The sequence below is a fragment of the Lissotriton helveticus genome, chromosome 5_1 (assembly GCF_964261635.1).
Source record: "Lissotriton helveticus chromosome 5_1, aLisHel1.1, whole genome shotgun sequence".
Lineage (NCBI taxonomy): Eukaryota > Metazoa > Chordata > Amphibia > Caudata > Salamandridae > Lissotriton > Lissotriton helveticus.
Genome location: NC_136065.1, coordinates 526,164,970 through 526,185,815, shown reverse-complemented (window position 1 = coordinate 526,185,815; position 20,846 = coordinate 526,164,970). Strand labels below are relative to the sequence as shown.

General features: G+C 42.4%; 1 protein-coding gene across 6 annotated transcripts in view; it reads left to right on the top strand.

The window, feature by feature from the left end:
- Positions 1-7,669: 7,669 nt before the first annotated feature.
- LOC144753257 (uncharacterized) overlaps positions 7,670-20,846 on the top strand; it is a 72,382-nt gene continuing 59,205 nt past the window's right edge. For 2 of the 6 annotated variants that reach the window (XR_013594268.1, XR_013594266.1), the window contains exons 1-3: positions 7,670-8,053; positions 8,977-9,103; positions 15,011-15,069. Coding sequence is in view for 2 of the 6 variants with exons in the window: in XM_078641006.1 (XP_078497132.1) it covers positions 10,583-12,151 (1,569 nt within the window). In the remaining 4 variants the exon portion in view is untranslated. Of the gene's footprint in view, positions 8,054-8,976; positions 9,104-9,704; positions 12,630-15,010; positions 15,070-20,846 lie in introns of those variants that run through there. The other 4 variants (XM_078641007.1, XM_078641006.1, XR_013594267.1 and 1 more) reach the window with 4 other exon arrangements.

Genomic DNA, 20,846 nt, shown 5'->3' with positions numbered 1-20,846 from the left:
CCCTTTCCCATCTAATCCTACGTCCCTGATCTGTTGGTCGAATATCATACTTGTCCACCCTTTTATATTGATTCTCAGATGTTTTGAACAAGTTGGTGATGATCAGGGTCACTGGGTTATGATCACTAAAGTGTGACCTGGATACTGAGTATTCCCAGATACGGTTCCCCAAAGTAAGACTTATAAAAATATAATCGATGGTTGAGCAACTGATGGTATTCTCAAATGTTGGGATCTCCATTTCCTCCCTGTGAGGTAGCATCAACCCATTACTCGCCAAGATATTTTCAAGGATCGCTCCTTGGGCAGTATGCTCAAAATGTATCTCACCTTGATTTTTGGGGCCCAATTTATCAAACAAGAGAGACTTGTCTCGGCACCCATGAATATTAAAATCTCCCAGTACAATTACCATACAATGGTTATTTAAGGCCGCAATTTGTCTAGACAAAAACAGTTCCAAGGTCGACAAATGGTCGATAGGGGTTGTTCTATCATAGGAATTATAAAAATTAACAATTAAAACATTACATTCCCCTTTACATACAATTTGGACTGCTAGACAATAAGGTGAACCCGTCACTAGCTGCGTATGGGTCCCCGGGATAGATGCCGAAATTAAGGTCACTAGTCCCCCCTTTGCTCTCCCCGTTGCAGATGGTATAGCTGGAAGGCAATGAGAGGAGTATCCATCTAGAGTAAAAGTATTCGTAATATCCCACGTTTCTTGTAATCCGATGATATTAAAGGTCGCTAGGAATTCTCTCCATATTGGGTCATCTACTTTATTTCTTAGGCCCGCTATATTCCATGACATGAACTTTAAAATTGAGTTTCTAGGTGGAATATCTTGTTTATTTGTCTGGTTGTTGATACTAGTTTCAATTAAGTCCTCATTACCTGAAACCTCGGAAATCAATGCAGACTCCACAAACCTTTCCTCTGAATTCATACTTTCCCGATTAGTCAAAGTATAATCTAAATAAAAATTTTCACGGCCCAATCCCAATATATTATTACCATTTTGTCAATCAACCCACCCCGGATCTGACATCACTTCGAAACGATTAAACGTTGGTACGTTATAAAGGTTTCCCTGCTGGTAAGGTACAGTGAAGGGGTCAAGTCCGGGTGTGGGAAGGTTGTGGTAACAACCCACTTCTGGGATGATGCCAAAATAAATGCCAGGTGGTCTCGGGTAGAAGAAGGTCAGGTCAACTACGCCAATGCCAGCGCTGCTTGTGCCCAGGTTCTGCCTAGAGATTAAATGAGCTACCCTGGAATCCTTGAACTTAACTACTACACAATCCCCCTCGAAGCGCTTAGGTGTACTACCTACCCAACCTATCCTTCTAACACCAATAATCAGCCCATCCACTTCCCTGGGCAGTGGTCTATTAATCCTTAACCAGTGCATTGTTTTATTTTTCAGCATCTGGAAGGAGTCTTTCTGCCCAACCAACAATGGTGGTACGTTGGTAAGGATGGCAACAAAAGGATAGCAGTCTGGGGGCAGATTCATGGGAGATATTCTGCGGGGCACTTTAGGAGGGATTGTATCGGGTAGACTAGAGGGGAGAAGAACAGGGCAGGTCAATAGAATTTGAAGTGAAGCGTTGGGATTTTTAGATCCAGGATTCCCAGTTTTGGCTCTATCATTAATACCCGTGACCTCAGCAGCTAAACGCTTCTTGGGTTGAGATGTGTTAACCCGTGAGTAGTCTGGAGGGTGGGGAGTGATCTTATGGATTTGACCTGAAAGACGAGGCCCCGTTTTAGTAGTAATAACAACGGGAGGAAGTGGCTCTGGAACAGGTACCCCACTTACCAGCCCACTTGTATTAGAAGGATTATTACTGTCCCCCGTCCTAAGGTGAGTTTTAATTAAGGATTTAGTCGAAAAAAAAGTTGTCTAAGGTAGCCTGTTCAAAGCAATCTAATCGATCAGCTAACCTTTTAACTCGTTCTACAATGGGGGTCAGTAAGGACTTCATCAATTTCTCTAACTGCATAAGTAGGGGTGAATCCAGGGATAAAATCTCAGCAGGACCTGTCACCGGAGAATCACTAGGGGTAGATACAGAATTTACCGGGGTCACCCCATCCTTAACAGCTTGAGCCCCACCTAAACCGACCCCTTTAGGCTTGCAGGAGGCTCCCAGTCCTATACCAAGTTTCCTAATTTTCTTGGGATGTTTAGGATAACAACCCTTCCTCGGAGTAGTGTGTCTTTTCCTTTTAATGTGAGGGTTTTTGGAGGCCGCATGGGGTAACATACCCAATTGGGCAGTATTTTCCTCATCATTAGAAGAAACATTTAAAATAATAGACATAGGGGGAGGCAAGATGGTAGAGAAAGCGACCGATGGGGTACTTCCGGTCAGGGGGTCCGAACCAAACTTGCCTTCCACCCTGACCAGACTGGGCGGCTGTGGAGAGACATGGGACATTTCTACTGACACTGGCACGGTTAAAGGTGGTGAAGAGGGAACCGATGCCAGGGGACCAAGGGGTGGCCGCTTCTCCAGAGGAGATCAATAGATTGCCCTAGCTGAGAGACGCGCCGAGCGTAGGCAATCTCTTTATCAATATCGCGAGTTGCCCTACTAAAGTACTTGTCTAGGGGACCCAAGATTGTTACCCCTACCATAGGCGGGAGGGGACTCAGTACGGGGGTGGTTGGGGGTGAAGACATACTTAGTAGTCAGTACCGCACGAAGGGCGGGCAAAAACAATGTAGACCACAGCGGGTCCTCTCAAGGCCCAGGAGCAAACTTAAACTACGGACCGTAGATTAAGCAAAACAAGATGACAGTTTGCCTCGCTTTATACAGTGTTGTCCGTTTGACTATACTGGATGACAGAGAGTGGGCCCAGCCCAGCCTCCTGCAGGCCCTGACGGCCACAGACGGCCCGCCCTTGTCCCGGGCTTCTCCCGGGACGCTCCCGCGCAGCGGTGTGCTGATCCTGTTATAAGTGGTGGACGGAGGGCAGGGGGCGTGGCAGCAGGGAGAGCGGACCAGGTGTGTTGGTGGTCAGTGTAGGGACTCCTGGGATACGGAGTCCCTGCTACGCAGCCCGCAGCCCTGCTGCTGTACAGTCCCTGCCCTTAAGGCTCCACTCGAAGGTCGAATAAACACCCTCCTCAAAACTGCCGAAGCGGGACCCGCGAAGCGGGTCCTGCGAGCAGTAAACAGAGGCAAGGGAGATAGTCACAGTGAGAGGTCCAACTGCCAACTCCTCCTCCGCACGCAGTTCCAAATTTGCTAGAAGTGTCCCACAGAGGCTGGAAACGCCGCTGCTCTTCAATGCTGGAGTGCGGGGGGCGTGGCAGCAGGGAGAGCGGACCATGTGTGTTGGTGGTCAGTGCAGGGACTCCTGGGATACAGAGTCCCTGCTACGCAGCTCGCAGCCTGCTGCTGTACAGTCCCTGCCCTTAATGCTCCACTCGAAGGTCAAACAAACACCCTCCTCAAAACTGCGGAAGGGGGACCCGCAAAGCGGGTCCGGCAAGCAGTAAACAGAGTCAAGGGAGATAGTCACAGTGAGAGGTCCAACAGCCAACTCCTCCTCCGCACGCAGTTCCAAATTTGCTAGAAGTGTCCCACAGAGGCTGGAAACACCGCTGCTCTTCGAAGCTCGAGGGCGGGGGGCGTGGCAGTAGGGAGAGCGGACCAGGTGTGTTGGTGGTCAGTGCAGGCACTCCTGGGATACGGAGTCCCTGCTACGCAGCTCGCAGCCCTGCTGCTGTACAGTCCCTGCCCTTAACGCTCCACTCGAAGGTCGAACAAACACCATCCTCAAAACTGCGGAAGCGGGTCCGGCAAGCAGTAAACAGAGTCAAGGGAGATAGTCACAGTGAGAGGTCCAACAGCCAACTCCTCCTCCACACGCAGTTCCAAATTTGCTAGAAGTGTCTCGATATGCTGATGAAGCATTCACATCCAAAATTAAACAAAGTGGGACCTACAATAACACTTTGTGATTCTCAGCCACGCCAGGCACACTGGATTTGCTTCCCTTTCAGTGACGTTTACAGGAAAATCAAAATAAAATAATATACTGGTGAAAAATGATGAAGCCTAAAATAAATAACGCCAAAGGGTGATTTATCAAAGATGGTGGTCCAAAATTCTGAATGTATTCCAAGTCTATCCCCTTTTTTTACAACAAGGGGATGAGAGGCGTTTTTTTCACTATGGCCCATGACAACCCTGCAACACCCTTGAAAGGAGCAACACCCTTAGAGTGTTAGCATTCATGGTTAACCCATGCAGTTGTCATGCTATTGCAGAGGGCGGGCACTGGCCGGGAAGACGATGCCGCACCCAAAGGGGGCATGTGCGGAACGCTTCCGTTGGCGGGAATCCCAGAAGCCCGCGAAAAAACGGGGCGCATCCGATTGTGCACCCCCTTCCCCCACCCCAAAGCAAACCATTATATGCCCAAACAGGGCAGTAAGGGACAAGCCGCTGGGGGCTTCAAAGGGGCATAGGCTCCCCCTTTTTGGCCACTGGATCCTCCCAACAATTTTCAGACAGTGAAGGTTTCCTGAATATGCATTTAGCTTTGCTTTATTGGTTCATTAGGGGAGACATTGATATTTGTGTAGTCATTGATCTTTGAGGCCTATGTTTTCGGTGTTTGTTTCTAATATTGCTTATGTCAACGCTTAAACACACTTGGACACCACAGCTTTATTTATTCGCTAGCTATCAAATATTTTTATTCTAGTTGACGCATCACTCAACCTTTCATATGATGAAGTACAATAAAAGAAAGTTTTCTTCCAAATACATTAGTTGTAAGATCATTGCATACTTCGCTTAAAACAGCAAACGAGAATTTTCCCGAATGTAAAACTGATTTCAAACGTCCTGCTAGCGCTTAACTAAAAAACAACCGCTAAGCAGACCCAATATATCATACTTAATCCATCTGTATTAAGCTTTGTCCCCATGGGGACCCTATGACATTATCATCTTTTTTTCTCTGATATCCTGAGAGGTACAGATTCATTACCTTATCTGATGATGTTTTGCTACACAAGGTTCAATTAAATTTGCTTCTTTCGAGGCAGAGAGGGGTGGCGGGGGTATCACTATAAACGTGTTTCAGTTTCTTCCCAAATTCAAATACTGGTTATTATAATTATTTACTGTATTATTTACAGTATTAATTACTGGTTATTATGATAAATGAAAAATTATTCTCGAATGCGTGGTAAAAAAGGTTAATTCTTCATTGTAAAGTTGCCAGCTTAACACACGATCTGTGGAAATATGCCAAGTCGCATGAAACAAAGGGCCAGCTCGTGCCTCTTAGTTTGTTTACACTTGGTCAGGTGTATTATTTATGGTATTTGCGGTGCATGACGGTGCGCCACCAAGAACCTGTACATGTATTCCAATTCAAATTGACTAGCTTCTTGACAGGGAACTGCCAACTAGGATATGCGCCACAAGCCTGTTACCATTACAATGGATCAGTGAGTGAATTGCACTGCTGGTTCATAAAATAAGTAACTGTCACTAAGCTGTAGGTAAGAGGAGCATTGACAAAGGCGATAGTGTTGGCATATGAAAAGACCATTTGTGCGTGGCTGTTGCTCTAATTGGCACATTAAAGCCAGATACTTTGACTCTGCGAATTATTGTGGTGTTTGTTAGCAGTTGAGTTTTTATTGACTCTTACGTTTTTATCTATTGCACATAGAGCTCGGTGATGTTTGTGCTAAAATGTGAAACCTGTCTCCAAAAGGATGGGAAAAAGGGTTTACATCAATAAGTGCATTAGCAAATGCCATTACATTACAACTGCTGCAGCTCTGTCCTCCAGGCTGATGGTCAGAGTTATGTTAACCAACATGTATAAAGAACAGGCCCAGTATTGCAGAACTTCAAATACTTCAAATACTTTCTCTGATCTATTGATTCTTTCATGCAGTCTGGCACTCAGGGACACCACCACACCACTCAGGGGCACCTCCACATCACTCAGGGACACCACCACATCACTCAGGGACACCACCACATCACTCAGGGGCACCACCACATCACTCGGGGCACCACCACATCACTCAGGGGCACCACCAAATCACTCAGGGACACCACCACATCACTCAGGGGGACCACCACATCACTCAGGGGCACCACCACATCACTCAGGGGCACCACCACACCACTCAGGGACACCACCACATCACTCAGGGGCACCACCAAATCACTCAGGGACAACACCACATCACTCAGGGGCACCACCACATCACTCAGGGACACTACCACATAACTCAGGGTCACCACCACATCACTCAGGGACACCACCACATCACTCAGGGGCACCACCACATCACTCAGGGACACCACCACATCACTCAGGGACACCACCACATCACTCGGGAACACCACCACATCACTCAGCCCAACCACATCATCACTCAGCACCACAACAGCAGTGTCCTTGCTTGCTTAAACAACCATTGTCGTAGCCAATAGGACTCGCATTAGGAAAGTGTAAGCTATTGGTTTTGTGAATAACAATGCTATTAATTTATATATTCTCAAAGCCAACACATATTAAAAAAAATGTCATTTACAATACCAATAGCTCACTCTTTCCTAATGCGAGACCTATTGCAAATGCTTGTTTTAATAAGTGTGCCCTTAGCCAAGATTGAAGTCGGTGGTGGATGTGGGGCAAGGAATTGGTGAACTCACAGGTGAGGAGAAGGGCTCCACATGGGTTGGCTTGGTGGACCCTGAGAGTATAGATAGAGGGATCCAACTGGGCTCAGGAAGACGTAGAAGAGGGATAGTCCCCTGCTGTTTTGGCCGGTTTCCGTGTTTTATCGCCCTAAGCAGGGAATCCCATTCAGGTATCGTTTGGTCTACCCTGGCTTTAGGCTGGAAGGGGGTTGTGTTGGAAATGGCCCTTTTTGCAGGGTTATCCCCAAACTTTAGCTTCTTCCTCCTTTATTTTTCCTGACCTGTGGTTGTTGGCAATAGGACTTTGCGAACTTTACCACTGCAGATCAGTGCTAAAGTGCATATGCTCTCTGTATAAATTGTTATTGTGATTGGTTATCCATGATTGGCATATTTGTTTTACCACTAGGTCCCTAGTAAAGTGCACTGAGTGGGCCAGGGCTGCTGAATCAAATGCTACTAGTAGCCCTAAAATGGTGTCTCAGGCCTGCCACCGCAGTGCCTGTGTGCAGTTGTAACTGCCATGCTGACATGGCCAGTATGCAGTGTATGTGAAAGGTAGAGCATGTACTAGTGTGGGTGACATGCTCTGATAGTAAAATACTGACAATTTTGTTTATCACTATTGAAAGGCTATCTTGCCCATAGGCTATAATGGGAAATGCTGTGTATAATTTTTACCTGCATATATTCCCATAGGAGCAAGATAGAAAATTAAAGTATTCCTAACACATATTTATGTGACAACGTTTTCAATAAAGCATTGATGTTTTGAAGCGCTTGATCTGCTGTGATTTATGGATATTTAAAGAAAAATTTACCTTAAATGTAGCTATAAATGAACCTGCTTTGTGTGTATGGGTCTGCTGCAAGTTAAGAGCAAATTAAATATTGTAGGGGTACGTGCAAATGTTTAGCTAATTTTTGCAATGTTTTACCAGCGCCTAAACATGTTCAGAAAGGACAAGCTGGTTAAAATGTTCAAGCCGATTAAATATTATAACACTTAAAGGTGGATTATTATAGCACCGTATTACACTTATATGTTGCATATTACTGAGCTAGGATTTGGGTGTTGAATATGCCCTTTTAAAATTCCCTATAGGTAGACAACATATTGTAATTAGTCTATATAATTAGAAAAAAATGATTTAAATAATTATATTGATAATTATAAGTATGTACATAGGTACACATATACATACAGAGTGTGACATACATTAAATGGAGAGGCGTGGCAATTGTTCAAGGCTTAAGATTATTTTTACATCGTAGGAGTAATGGTAGAAGCAGGAGGAAAAAAAAGAATTTCTAAAAATCGAGGTCCATACCACAAACATTTAATATTGGTAAGTGATTTAGGATGTTTGAATGGGTGTATGTGTGCCTTTGAAAGGTAAAACTCAGTCCAGCATTGGGGAAACATGTAGAGGACATAGAGTAATCCCACAGACCGATTTGTGTATTGTTGCATTCCTGAAAGCTGAGTGAGCCGCAAACTGGAGAGGGAAGAGTTAGGCTTCACCTATACACTTCCAAGGGTTCTCTTTGATTTAGTGACAGGTCACCATAAAGGGACCTGGGCACATCTTAGGAAGTTGATAAGAGTGATAAGAGAATCATAAAAAACAGGGCTCACTAGCACAACATTTTGAAGCACATATCATAGTGCCTGACACCCAGTTATGAGTGCTAGTCACTCCTTTTGGCCTGTGAGCGCCTCAGAGCCTGCAGTGTGGGGCTGATTGGGCTGTGTGCACCACACTCACATTGACCTGGCTGCAGCAGTTAAGATCCCCTACAGATGGGGGGCACTCAGGAACTCCAGATGCTTCACTCTACCTGGATGGGAGCTAATCATTCAATGCCGTCCATATAATATGGTAGAATGATCCAATCTCCCCATATCCTCTGTTACAGGTGGCTTCCGCCCTACGTCCAATTTTCAACAGGTGTGGTACATGCAATGTATGCACTATGCAGTATTTTGATTTGGACTAGACGGAACCGGGCCCTGATTGCTACCTCCCTTGGAGAGGCTAGGGCCTCGGGCCAGTCTTCCTCTTGTAAGTCCGGAATATCAACACTCCAATGATCTTTCAGACTGTGAGCGAATCACATGCGTTAAAAGAGTAAACATTTAAAAAAAATTGTAAAAATAGAGCTTAATGGGATACAAACGTCGACCTCACCTCTTGTTAGACTTATGAATTTTGATCGCAAGCACAGTTTGGAAGATATACTTTTATAAACACCTTTCTTTATTTTATAGGAATCAATGGAAACAACAAAAATGTTAACACCAATTTTAGGTATTCTAGATAAAAATATCATACTTTCCAATGCAATTGGTGATAAACCAGGTGTACAGGATGAATGTAGTCAATCAAAAAAAACAGGTAAAAACTTTTTAACTACCATTGTCATATCACAACCATGTAAAATAGTTTATTTAACTGTTAATTGTGCGTGTTGTAGTGTAATAACTCTCATTGAGTATACATTGAGCTGCCATGCTCTCTCTATGCTCTTTTACAAATTATGCTACTACAGAAAGCTTGTACACATAGGCATCTACAAAAACCTTTCTCCTCAGGGTAAGATGTTCAAGAAAGGGGCTTTGACAAATGATTTGCACCATAACAGCTCCCTCTTTGCAATCAATGCGTTTTTACCAAACAGACATACAATTTCCTTCACGTTAAGTGTGAGGGGTTAAATGATTACAAATCTAAAGGAAAGATCAAGGTAGAACTATATTATCACATCCCACCCTGTTACCTCATCAGACAACTTTATTCTGTGTTAACTGACATTCCCATGGATGGTGTGTGTGTTAATAAGTGAATGGATTTTCTGTCCTGCACAATACTTCATTTAGGGCAGCTTAATAAACTAATTTCTAATAGGCTTCAATGCATGTTTTGTTTAGTTTATGCACAGATCCTAAAGAGTTAGAAACTGAAGTAGTCTCATTCTTTATTATGGAATATAATTTAGGTACTCCGACATATGACTTTGATGAAGAGGCTTATGAGGAATTACACACATCTGGACATCAGAATGAATATGCAGATGAAAGAGAAAATAGTTTTGATCCAGAAGACAATGAAATCGGTTTTGAAGCACAAGACTTTACAGAGAATATAGTAAACAATATAGCTATTGTAAATGAGGGTGAAAGTAATATTTCTGAAAAGCATGAAATCCAAGAAGACAATTTTTTATTTAAAGGTTCACAACACACTGTGCAAGCTGTCCTACTGCTTATCATTTGCTTTGCGGTTAGATTTAGAATTTCTGATGAGGCATTAGGGGCATTACTGGACCTAATCTGCTGCATTTTACCAGTGCCTAATAAAATGATTAACTCGTTATTCAAATTTAAGATGTTTATGAAAAAATACATCATTATTCCTAAAATAAGAAACTACTGTTCCTCTTGCTATGAAAGCATCAGCGATAATGCAAAGATATGCACGAACACCCATTGTCTGAAGGATCTTACAGAGCCTGGTGCTGTTGCTTTTTTTGTCCAACACTCCATAATTGAACAGCTAAATACTATGTTTAAGAGGAGAGATTTTACGGAGGAAGTGAGAACAGACAGATATGAGCACTACAAACAGAATGGAAACTCTGTAATAGGTGATGTTTATGATGGAATTGGATACAAAAACCTGTTTGATAAGGGGATATTAAGTATGAACAACAATATCTCTTTTGTTCTGAACACAGATGGAGTCAACATTTTTAAAAGTAGTAAACTAAGCATGTGACCTTTGTTTTTAATGATTAATGAGCTCTCCGTAACAAAACGCAAAGCAAAAGAAAACATGCTTGTCTATGGAATTTGGATTGGGTAAAGAAAGCCATATATGTGGACATACCTACATGCTTTAACTGAGGAATTGAGTCGTTTGGAAAAGGGAGTTATGTTTACAGATAATACAGGCTCTGTTTTTGTATGTCGTGCTGCACTGCTTTCATGTACTTGTGATCTACCAGCTCGTTGGTTGGTTACCAACAATAAGCAGTTCAATGGGAAATTTAGCTGTTGGTCCTGTTTACAGCCAGGTATGACTTCAAGATCGGGAATGGGGCATTGTCATGTTTTTCCTTACGATGACGATGATCCTAAAGGACCACCAAGAACAACTGAAAATCTGAAGAATTATATAAATGAAACATTAGCTAAAATACAACAGGGTGAACATGAATATTCAGTTCATGGTGTGAAAGGCCCTTTCCGGTTTCTATTCCTTTCCCTTTTCCCATGTATTAATGGATTTCATTTAGATTATATGCATGGGGTCTGCGCTGGTGTAATGAAACTGATGCTCACATTATGGTTCGGGGAGCACTATGAGAAGTCATGCTTTTCAGCACACTCTTACAGAGACCTTGTTAGCAAGAGATTACAGGCTATCAAGCCTCCACTTAACATATCAAGACCTCCTCGTAGCCTTGAAGATGTCCATTTATGGAAATCCTCTGAATACAGAAACTTCTTGCTCTTCTGGGGAATTCCAGTACTAGCTGATGTATTACCCAATCAGTTATTTGTACATTTTTGCCTCTTCTCAAAAGGAATATATTTACTAGATAAAGAAAGTCTAACATTTTCAGAAATCGACCGAGCAGAGACTTGCTTGCTCACCTTTGTCAAAATTTTTGCAGACCTGTATGATCAGAGGTTCATGACTATGAATATTCATCAGTTAGTGCATCTTTCAGACTGTGTACGCCACAATGGGCCACTCTTTTCAAATAACTGTTTTCATTTTGAAGACCTAAATGGCTACATAGTGTCTCACATCTCTGGAACACAAAATGTAGAAATGCAAATTTTAAATACTGTGACATTAATTCAGATGATACCATTAGTTAAAGCAACCTGCAATATTGATGGCGAGATAGAAAATGCAATCAATAGACTTATGGATCCATTGATACGTGTGGAGAGAATGGAGACAATAGATGGGTGCTTTCAAATGGGGAAAGTGACTATTAAAGATTTAACAAATGATGAGTTCCTGGCAGCTCAAAAAATAGTATCTGTATACTTTGAAAGGAAAGTAGCATCATATGATAAAATTAGTTTAAGGAAGGGTTATTGCTATGTGTGTGCAGCAAACTACAACAAACTAGTCAGACGGGACCAAAGTACAATAAAATATTTAGATAATTCAGAAATACAGTTTGGCAAAGTGTTGAAATTTATCCAGGTCACAGACATTAATAGAAAAACTCACAACTTGGCACTATTAAATCCAATGCCTTGTGTAAACACATATTCCAGTGACTGCAATGTCCATCAAGTTAACCCAAGTTGGAACAAGATAATAGCAGTATATATTTCGGAAATAGTAGGAAGTTGCTGCTTTGTTTGTACCACAAAATTGTCATTTGTATGCGAATTCCCAAATCACTATGAGAGAGATTAGTGGATGCTGTTGTATTAGCAGTACCACAACAAAGAGCCACTTTCTGCTCATAGTAGATTGAACTACATTGTCTGTTATGTAACACAGTATGGGGTCACCTGGATATTCTCAACTGTTTAATTGAAAGTTATGTACTTGATTCTAAGATTGACCTTGTGATCCCTACCAAAATCTACATGCCCAGATCTTTAAAAGGTCTATACCATACATTTTGGCAGGTTTGAAAACTGGTCTGAGGGTTAGTATACTTCACCCTGTAATTACTAGGAAATGTTACATATCTCTTTTAACTGCAACCCTCTCCCCCACTGTAAACCAGTAATTACCAGGCACCCGTAAGGCTATGTGTTTACTTTTACTAAATGTTTTTAGAAGTACATTTTAAATACATTTTAAATGTTGTGTAAAAGCTAGGTTTTAACACCTCTATCGATAGGAATTCACACTGTTGTGTGCTATTATCAAATGTATATGGATGTACGACATTACAACGCATGCTAAGCGCGAATATCTCCAAAAGCTAACACCTGCCCCTGAGCAGTTCTTAGCCATGTTATCCAATAGGAGGTGGATAACATGGCTAAGAGCATTAGCTCGGTAATGCATGAATATCGCTGACTTTTCAACAATATTCATGCATTGCGGCCGTTTTTTATCGCATTTGCGATAAACCTTGGTAATGCCAAGGTTTATCTGCGGTAAAAATCGCCGCAGCTCAGCGGTAAAATTTTGGGGCATATTACCAAGCAATAGCGATAATTATCGCTATTGATTGGTTAGATATAAAACTTACGTTTAGAGGTCATGGACTAGCAACTATTTTTACTTCTTATTGTAACCTCCATCTGAGAGAGTTACATTAAACTCAATGGGTTGTTGAAACTAGTGAACACTGATATTGTCATACATTATGTGAGATTCACTCCTTAGGAGTGAAACGTGTGGTGCCAGGGTTAGTCCTGGGCAAAGCTCGTGGAGTTTCACTCCGCAGAATTCGGCTGAGTTGCCGAAAAACTCTGCCGAATTCCGCAGAGTTCCTTGAGTCAGCGGAGTATTGCTCGGCCACCCCTAAAATCAAAGGACACAGCTTGAATTTAACATAAATTATATTTCTGGGAGTCTGTACTTACTTGAGCAATGGCAATCAAGCTATGTCCCAAAGCTATACCTGCGAATGTATGGATTTAGCCAGGGTGCTGCTGAAAAGGGATGTAAAAAGAGGTTAGAAGCACTAGGGACATCACCCTGGAGATGTGACAATGAATGGGCAGCTTGGATAGACAGGACTCATGGTCCTATATGCAATGTGCAACATGGCGGACACGGCTGCTGTCTAGGACCTTCGCCTGTAGGATTTCCATAACCTTAGGCAGGGTCTACTATCTGAATCCTAAGCCTAAAATATGTGTAATTACGAGAGAGTATATTAGCATATTACTGGTATCAGTGTTACCTGGAGATAGCAGTGCTGTGATATTCTTGACCCTGTAAGTCCTAAGTAGACACAGTCATAGATCTCACGACTGAAGCCTGAACCTGTGAATCATTTTAACCTGATGCACATCTCTGCTGTTTGATTCAGAGCCTATAAACTATGTATAAGAAGAAGTGGAGAAGTGTGGCTCACTGGTTAGAAGCGGCAGACCCTGAAGCAGAGGTCGGCCCGGGACTAGGGTTAAATTCCCGACGCGGCAGGGTCTTGGGTCAATGTACGCGGACTCGATAATTCTCGCCTAGGTGCCTACGCTAACCATGGGTCCCACTCTGCAACTCTGGGCAATAGCTTGTTTAATCTCCACAACGGCCCTATCAGCGCCGGGGATGCCTGGCTTCACCTTGGGGGTGCCCAGGAGGGACCATCTCACAGGGAAAGCCAGGACGGGTTCCCCAGTGGTATACAGCGCCAGGACGCCCTGAGATGGGGGTAACAGTGCGCTTTACAAGTATACATACATTTACATTTACATTTACATAAGCATATGGATAGCTTTGCTGTCTGAGACAGGAGCCTGTAATCCTGGGTGACACAAGGGATTGACCTGTTTTCTAAGACCATATCCTGTAAGATCTATAAGACCTGAGGGATAGCTCTTTAGTTCACACCCCGAGCATGTGAAAAGGGTGTCAACCATGGGATAGCCATCATTGTCTCATCCAGTCCGTTCTACGGAGATTCTCAGATATACTGTATGACTGAGAATCTTTATAGAGAGAATACTGCTGAAGGTGAATGTAGAAGTGAAAGCCAATCCTATATACATTTTGAAGAAAGAGAGCCCATATCAAATAAATGCTCAGGGTGTGATTTATAAGAACAATTGCTGTGGAAAGTGTTTTAGGGAAATTATGCAGGAAAATCTATTGCTTGCCCCTGCGAGTTCAATCCTTTCTCTGGGGGGCTGCGGTAGGGAGCCCCAAATATCCACGGGACGGTTAGGATTGGCCCTTTGCTGCTTGTAACACCTGTGTCTTGTTTCCACTTCATCTACAAATGTGCTGTAGAAAGCACACTACGACTCCTATGCTTCTTAGATTTTCTAATTGGAGACGAGCTCCACCCCTGACATGTACCTGATAGGGTCATGATCGCACGTCTAATTTCGAAGTCCTACAAATTTCGAAGTTTTCAAACTACTACTGCTTACATGTCACATTATAAGCCTCCTTCCTTTTTTGAAGCTTTCTTATTTCGAAGCCCTACTAATTTCGAAGCTGTCAAACTTCTACTGCTTAAATGTCACTTTATATGCTTCATTCTTACTTTTTCTAAGTTTTCTAATTTCGAAGTTCTACTAATTTCAAAGTTTTCTAATTCTACTGCTTAAATATCACATTATATGCCTCCTTTTTACTTTTCAGCACATAGACAAGAACATATCTTTGATGCGTTAGCCACAGCTAAAAGAACATAATTCTAGGTAAGAAAATATATTGTAGGCAGAAAGTAGAGAAGACAAAAGCGCTGCACTTTTTCAGCTTTTTCATTTTAGCTGTATGTATTTGAAAGTTTCATTTTCTATACTTACTTCGGGGTCGGTAATATCCCCAAGTTAATACTAAAATGTAAAAACGTGCTCCTTGCTCCGCTTCCATATTATGTAGTGACAATTTATCCTGCTGATGAAGTAAAAATCTACCTGTAGCTCTTGCCAGCTGAGGTGTCATTTTAAAACAGGTTAAACATTTAAGTGATAATCCCCCGGCAGTGGAGGATATATGAGGCAATAACTATCGCCTAGCCTCATAAGCATGGAGTCCTCTAACTTAATGCATGTGACTGCAGGACACATTTATTGATGACTCAGTGAGACCAGTTACTGCTTTAGATATATTACCATCATATATAAAGTGAGTTTAATTTACAATGCATTTGGAGACACTTTTATCAATTATAATAGCACATAATATTGAGGAGTGAACACAGGCGGTTCAGTAAAGGGCATTGGGGTTTTACGACACTTCAAAAATGTCTCTGATTTGAAACACCATCTTGAAGACAATCAGGAAAATGCGAAAGCAAGAATGGAGCCGTGATTTACTGCGGGTAATATCTCTAGTCATTTATTGCATCTTCATAGGCATGGAATACTCCAAAGCATGTGTTTTAGTGATTTCTCTCTGTTTGCTTGAGTATGAATGCATCGTTTGCATCACAGACCCCTGTCATGCTCAGCGCACAGCCAGCGCCCGTTCTTTTGCCCCTGATGCCTCTAAAATAATAGATATGTCTTGGAATTTCTCAAAGTTAATTCTGAACTTTACTTTTCAATGAGTTTCTTTGATGCATTTGCAGGAAAATAAATGGCCGATCAAAGCAACCCTCAATAAAGACAAATACAAAGGATAGCCTCTCAGTTCCCCCACCTTGAATCCCCCTCCGCACACTGGACCAGTCACATGGTAAATATACAATGAATTACAAATCAAATTCCAGAGCAACAGAGGCTCAAAGTCAGGGCAGCACCGCAGGGTCGAGCCGTCCTACGGTTTGCAGACCTTGTGTGCACGTCTAGCCTCTGAATCCCATGCTCAAATATGAAAGAAAAAGACTGCGGGGCATATTACCAATGATTAGCGATATTTATTGATAACTAGGCTTAGCAACAAATTTTTTATCGCTAAGCATCGCCGGAAATTATTGCTGAGATAACGTGCCATTAGCAACGTTTATCTCCAAAGCGATACATTTTCCGGCGATAGCGTGAATATCGCTGAGAATACAGCGATATTCACGCATTAGCGACAAAATGCTCTTAGCCATGTTATCCACCTCCCATTGGATAACATGGCTAAGAACTGGTCTGAGCAGGCGTTAGTTTTTGGAGATATTCGCGCTTAGCGTGAATATTTCCAAAGCTACGCCTGCCTTGTTAATAGGCGATAGCGACGTTATCGACTGCTTTCAGTCGCTAACGGGTTTGGTACGCCCACTTTGCATGCCATTAGCGATAAACATCGCTGACATGCAAAGCGGGCCCCAAACCGCTCGCTATCGCCTACAAGCTGCCGCTAACATCAGTTAGCGACAGCTTGCTAATAGGGCGATAGAATTATCGCCGCTTAGCGGCCGAAAACGGCCGCTAAATCGGCGATAATTGTCTATCGCCCCCCTTGATAATACGCCCTAAAATAGTTTATGAAAGGTCTGCGATTTCTCCACCAGGTCATATGCTATTTTCTCATGCCCCAATGGATGCCAAAGCTGATGGAGCCAAAGTTTGTAAGTTGGTGTTGTTGGTTTCCCAGAGATAGAGAAAAGGGTGTGCTTGGCCACTAGGAGGAGATGGGTTATTCTCTTATCTGCACTGGAGTGTTGTGGGTAAAATCCACCTGATGGTTTACCAAGTAGAGCTACCTTTAGGAGCTTGTCTAGGATTTGACCCTGGATGTGTGAATTTGTAAGAAAGATATTGTGCCAAAAGTCTCCCAAGCAGGACCACAGGATGTGCACAAGGAAGCATTTGTCACCACATCCATGCAAGCGGATCTAAGGATAAGTGGGATTTATAATTTGGAGGTGGTGTAGGATAAGGTGCCAATGAACCAGCATTTTGTAGAGGACCTCCCTGTCTCTTGCGTGATAGACACATTTTTTATTTCAAACAAATACATCTCACCATTGTTTGGGCTCTATTGCAATATTCAGGCATTTCTACCAGTGTAGTTGAAAGAGTGAATTATCCACAGATGCTGGGGTATGTTATAGCTGCTAGAGACCAAATGCTTAGGAGAAGAGAGGCGCTGGAGGAACTTCTCAAAAGGTGTTAGTGCTATAGTGGCGCATGCTATGACACTATTGTGTGAGACACAGTGGTGGATCTTGAGATAATAGAAACATTCAGATTCGAGAAACCCATTTTCATGCTTGATCTCCTCAAATATTTTCCCCTGGCCCTCGCAGTAGAAGTAGCCGAGGTGAAAGCAGCCTCTCTCCCTCCAAATCTGAAAGGCCCTTGTTTTCAAACCTGGTGTGAAATCTGTGCTGTCATTATTAGTGTGAAGGGGGAAGGAAGAAAGGATACACCCTTCTTGGTGGCAATGGAGTCTCTAACTACTTACATGGGTCTAGTAATGGGGAGAGATCATGAGTTGACCCCTCATGCTCTTAGGGACCTCATTAGTAGCTTTATTAAAGGTTCTGGTCTACGAGACATCATTGTTTATCTGTTTATTCTCTGATACATTCAGCCATATAGCGCAGTGGTTCCCAAACGTTGGAATCCTGAGGACCCCCATTGAGTCACCACTGGAAGCCGGGGACCCCCGAGTAATTTGTATGATTTAAATTTCAAATATTAAAACAGTAATTCGAAAAAAACACATGTGTGCAAACAAAACAAATACATTACTAAGGATTTTGCTGCTAGATGTACGTCCATTTCATTTAGCGCCTCGCAATTGGCGACACATTGCGAGTGGTAAATTGCGAGTCACTAAATGAAATGTGCAACAGTGTGTTTAACACTGTTTGGGATTCCCAATGGGGTAGCAATTTGCGAGGCTCATTAATATTAATGAGCCTTTTGCAATTTGCGAGCCCATTGGGAATGCCAGCCCTCCCAGGGATGGTGGCCTGCTGGACTCAGCAGACCACCATGTCTGAGATTGCTTCTAAATAAAGCAGTTAAAAAAAAATGCAGCCCATTTTCCATGCATTAAAAAAAAAGAAAATGAAATGTTTTCGTTTCATTTTTTAAGGGCAGCCCTTAAAAAATTATTTTGCATGCATTTGCAAAGGGGAAGGGGCCCCCTCGGAAACCCTTCCCATTTGCGAATGCTTTACCATCAACTAGAAGTAGGTGGTAATTGCGAGTATTTTGCGACCGCAATTGCGGTCACAAAACATTTGTACATGGTTTTGAGACTTGCTATTTGGAAGGGAATGCCCCTTCCAAATAGCAAGTCCCAAAACCTATTTAGCGAGTCGCAAAAAAATGGAGACTCGCAAATTAAGCTATGTACATGGCCCAATAGGTTTTTGCATGCGCAAACGGGTTTGCAAACCCGTTCGCGCATATGAAAACAGATCGTACATCTGGCCCTTAGTATTTTTTTTATTTTGAAGAAATTTGCAAAAAGGGAAAAAATGTAATGGGAAGGTTGGTACTGCATCTCCTTTTTTTTATATATTTTTTTATATTTTTATTGAAGCTTGAAAAAGAAACAGCAACATATTGGCAAATCAAAGAATACAAACTGTGGCTATAAATTATACATACATCGAGAAAAGGGGGAGGAAAAGCCGGCTTTAAGAGAAGCCAAGAGGAGAACATAAAGAAAGCAATCTTTAAACTAAAAAATTGAGTCACACATCAAGAGCCATTCCTCTAAGCACCAAGCCACTCTTCCAACGGGGCCCAGATTTTCAAGCCCTGTTCCCGCCTCTTTCTGCCCCACCTCTGAAAAACCACTGACTCTAAATTATGGAGAGACAGAATCCTTGCTCTCCAAGTTACAAAAGTGGGAGCCTCAGGACTAATCCATTCCGATGTTATACAGAGTCGTACTAGGGACATAGATATACAAAGAAGGGCAGATGCATTTCTTGATCTCTCCAATGCACAATTACTCTCACAACCAAAAATAACAAGCTTGGAGGAGAGAACAACCGGAATTTTCAATCTGGAATTGATAAACAGTTCTACCTCCTGAAGAAATGTGGTAAGGGTAGGGCATTTAAAAAACATATGTACATTGTTAGCCGCTACCAAACCACATCTTGAACAACAATGACCCCCTCTCCCTCCCCATTTAAATATTTTGGCTGGTGTGTAGTAGAGATCGAATAATGCCATATAGCATTGAGAATGTAGACTTCCTGATATTAAGACACTGATTGATAGTTCCAAAGCCTGGGAAATATCAAGCCCTACCTTGCCCAACTTTAACTCCCATTTAGCATTTTGAGTAGAAAGGTCATCCGGAAGGCCTGAGAGTAAATGCTGATACAATATACCTATTCTTGATCGCCTCAAAATCAATTCATCAATAAATTCTTGCAAAAAAAACTGGATTTTTGAACCTTCAATTTATCCACAAAACTTCGAATTTGTAGATATTTAAAAAATTAATGAGTATTTAAAGAAAACTTATCCTTTAAAAATACCCTAAATCGCCCAAAAACATTATTCCCTTCGTCATCCAGTTAAATGAGACGTGATCCTGAAATATATGGGGTAAGAGTATAGCTGCGTCCAAAGGTGTGTAGGAATTAAGATTAGGAATAGGCCATTTGCGTCGGACCTTGCGCCAAACTGTAAACATTGCTATAACCACCTTGAACTTCGTTTTCTTGTAGTAACTAGGTTCCAAAACCCGTAGTAAAATCCCCTTGGCATCCCCCCCCAGCCCTATTTCAAAAATGGAAGGACTACAGTGAGATGGCAGCAATGCTTTGTCCCCAATTAGTGGTGTAGCAAAATGCTGAAGAAAAGCTGACCACCAATACAACACCAAATTTGGCACAGACCACCCTCCTCGATCACGCAATAGATGCATCCACTTGGCCGCTCTCGGGGGTTGATGATACCCCCAAAGGAATCTATTACAGCATCTCTCAGCGTAAGCAAGGCTGGCTTGGGAGAACTCCAGTGGAATGGTTCTGAATAGGTACAGGAACTTCGGCAAAACCAACATTTTCAAAACATTCCCCCTGCCATATAAAGATAGATGCAGATTGTCTAATCTAGTCAGAGTAGAATTAACAGATTTGATAACAGGTAGAATATTCAAGTCAAGGATCTTTTCAACTTCAGCTGTAATTTTGACCCCAAGATACAATGCCTTTTGAACAACTGGAACTTCAGAGGGGCCCATAGCTGCTGATTGGATAACCTGGTTTTAGTAACGTTGAGTTTATATCCGGACACCCGACTATATTGCTCTGCTAGATTCCTAATAGCTATGAAAGCTGATGCTACATTGAGGGTCAAAACTATAATATAATCGGCGTAAGCCAGAGCCTTATATTCTGACATACTAACCCTAACTGAAAGTATATCCAATGAGTTCTCAATTTTGCTTAGCAAAAGGTCAATATACAACGCAAACAGCAGGGGCGAACAAGGGCAACCCTGCCTAGTGCCCCTGCTGACACTGAATGTTCTTGATTGCAACCCTGAGACCGAAAGAGTAGCTTCCGGGGCAATATAAAGTGCTTGGACTGCCCTGATGAATTCAGAGCTGAATCCCTTCC